This window comes from Salvelinus sp. IW2-2015, linkage group LG3 (genome assembly GCF_002910315.2).
Source record: "Salvelinus sp. IW2-2015 linkage group LG3, ASM291031v2, whole genome shotgun sequence".
Lineage (NCBI taxonomy): Eukaryota > Metazoa > Chordata > Actinopteri > Salmoniformes > Salmonidae > Salvelinus > Salvelinus sp. IW2-2015.
In genome coordinates, this window is record NC_036840.1 from 3,201,386 (window position 1) to 3,202,869 (window position 1,484).

Sequence of the window (1,484 nt, forward strand, 5' to 3'; positions counted from 1 at the left end):
TGTCTCCTGCATGCCTGTCTGTCCGTCCCTCTGTGTGTGTGTATGTGTGTGTTCTCCTTACAGAGAAGCCCTGTTACACGGGACGCCACACCAGCTGAAAGCACTTTCCTGTCCACGCCCTGCAGAAAGCAACATGGTTTTGGCTTCACCATCATCGGAGGGACAGAGCCAGATGAGTTCCTGCAGGTAATAGTGTTCATACTGACGCCCCGCTGCACAGGGAGGAAGAATGGACACAGGTAAAACTGAACTAGTTCTGAAAGATGGACACAGGTAAAAATGAACTAGTCTGAAAGATGGACACAGCTAAAACTGAACTAGTCTGAAAGATGGAACAGCTAAACCTGAACTAGTCTGAAAGATGGACAGGCTAAACTGAGCTAGTCTGAAAGCATGTGTAACCTTACTTAAACGATACACGTACAAGACATGAACACGTACAGAAGCAAGAGAGTGTTTGGACAGGAAATGCTCTCCTTGATTGTCACAATGGGACAGTCTCTCTGAACACAATGGAGCATGGACTAGTCTCTCTCTCATAGTGGTGACCAGCAATAGAGCTTTTCTCCTCTCTTCTTCTCCTCTCTCTCTCTCTATATGTGATGCCCCAGCAGGAGAGTCATTCTACTCTCTCTCTCTCTCTAAGTGTGACCAGCAGGAGAGGCTCACCTTCTCTCATCTTCTCTCGATCTCCTCTCTCTCTTCTCTCTTCCTTTCTCCTCTCCTCCTTCCTCTCTCTCCTCTGTCCTCTCCTCTCTAGCTGGCTCGATCTCGTTCTCTCCTCTCTCATCTCTCTATCTCTCTCGTCTCTCTCTCTCTCCTCTCTCTCTCTCTCTATAGTGGTTGACCAGCAGGAGGAGAGCTCGATCTCTCTCTCTCTCCCCTTCTCTCCCTCCCTCTCCTCGTCTCCTCCCCTCCTATCTCCCTCTCTCTCCTCTCTCCTCTCTCCTTCCTCTCTCATTCTCTCTCTTTCTCTTCTCCCTCTTCTCTCTCTCACGTCTCTCTCTCCTCTCTCTCTCTCTCTCTCTCTCTCTGGCAACTGTGTGTGGGGTGCAGTGTGTGTGCGAACTTGTCTGCAAGCCTGTTGGTGCGTATGAGTGTGTGTATGTGTGTGCCTGCGGGGCTGTGTTTGTCCATTCACAACTGTAAAGGATTTTCTGAACCCACCATAACTCCTGGCCCTGCCTGTGCTCCCGGGCTGCGTGGGACACACAAAACACACACACACACACACACACACACCACACACAACACACTGAGAAACTGGCCAACTGCACTAAAAGTCAGCAGGGGAATATAACTCTGAAGTCCAGTCAATGCCCTCTTGCATGGCCCTGTGTATTTATAAAAACTACTCTGCAATGGGCCTGTGTATTTATAAACTACTCTGCATGGCCCTGTGTAATTTTATAAACTACTCTGCATGGCCCTGTGTATTTATAAACCTACTCTGCATGGCCCTGTGTATTTACTAAAAGCTACTC

The 1,484-nt window shown here is 48.8% G+C and overlaps 1 protein-coding gene across 1 annotated transcript in view; it reads left to right on the plus strand.

Annotated features, from left to right (window-relative positions):
- Positions 1 to 263: 263 nt before the first annotated feature.
- The window catches only part of LOC111955712 (membrane-associated guanylate kinase, WW and PDZ domain-containing protein 2-like), a 43,450-nt gene continuing 42,229 nt past the window's right edge, over positions 264 to 1,484 (plus strand). Inside the window, exon 1 of the mRNA XM_070433912.1 lies at positions 264 to 273. Coding sequence (XP_070290013.1) covers positions 264 to 273 — 10 coding nt within the window. The remainder of the gene's footprint in view (positions 274 to 1,484) is intronic.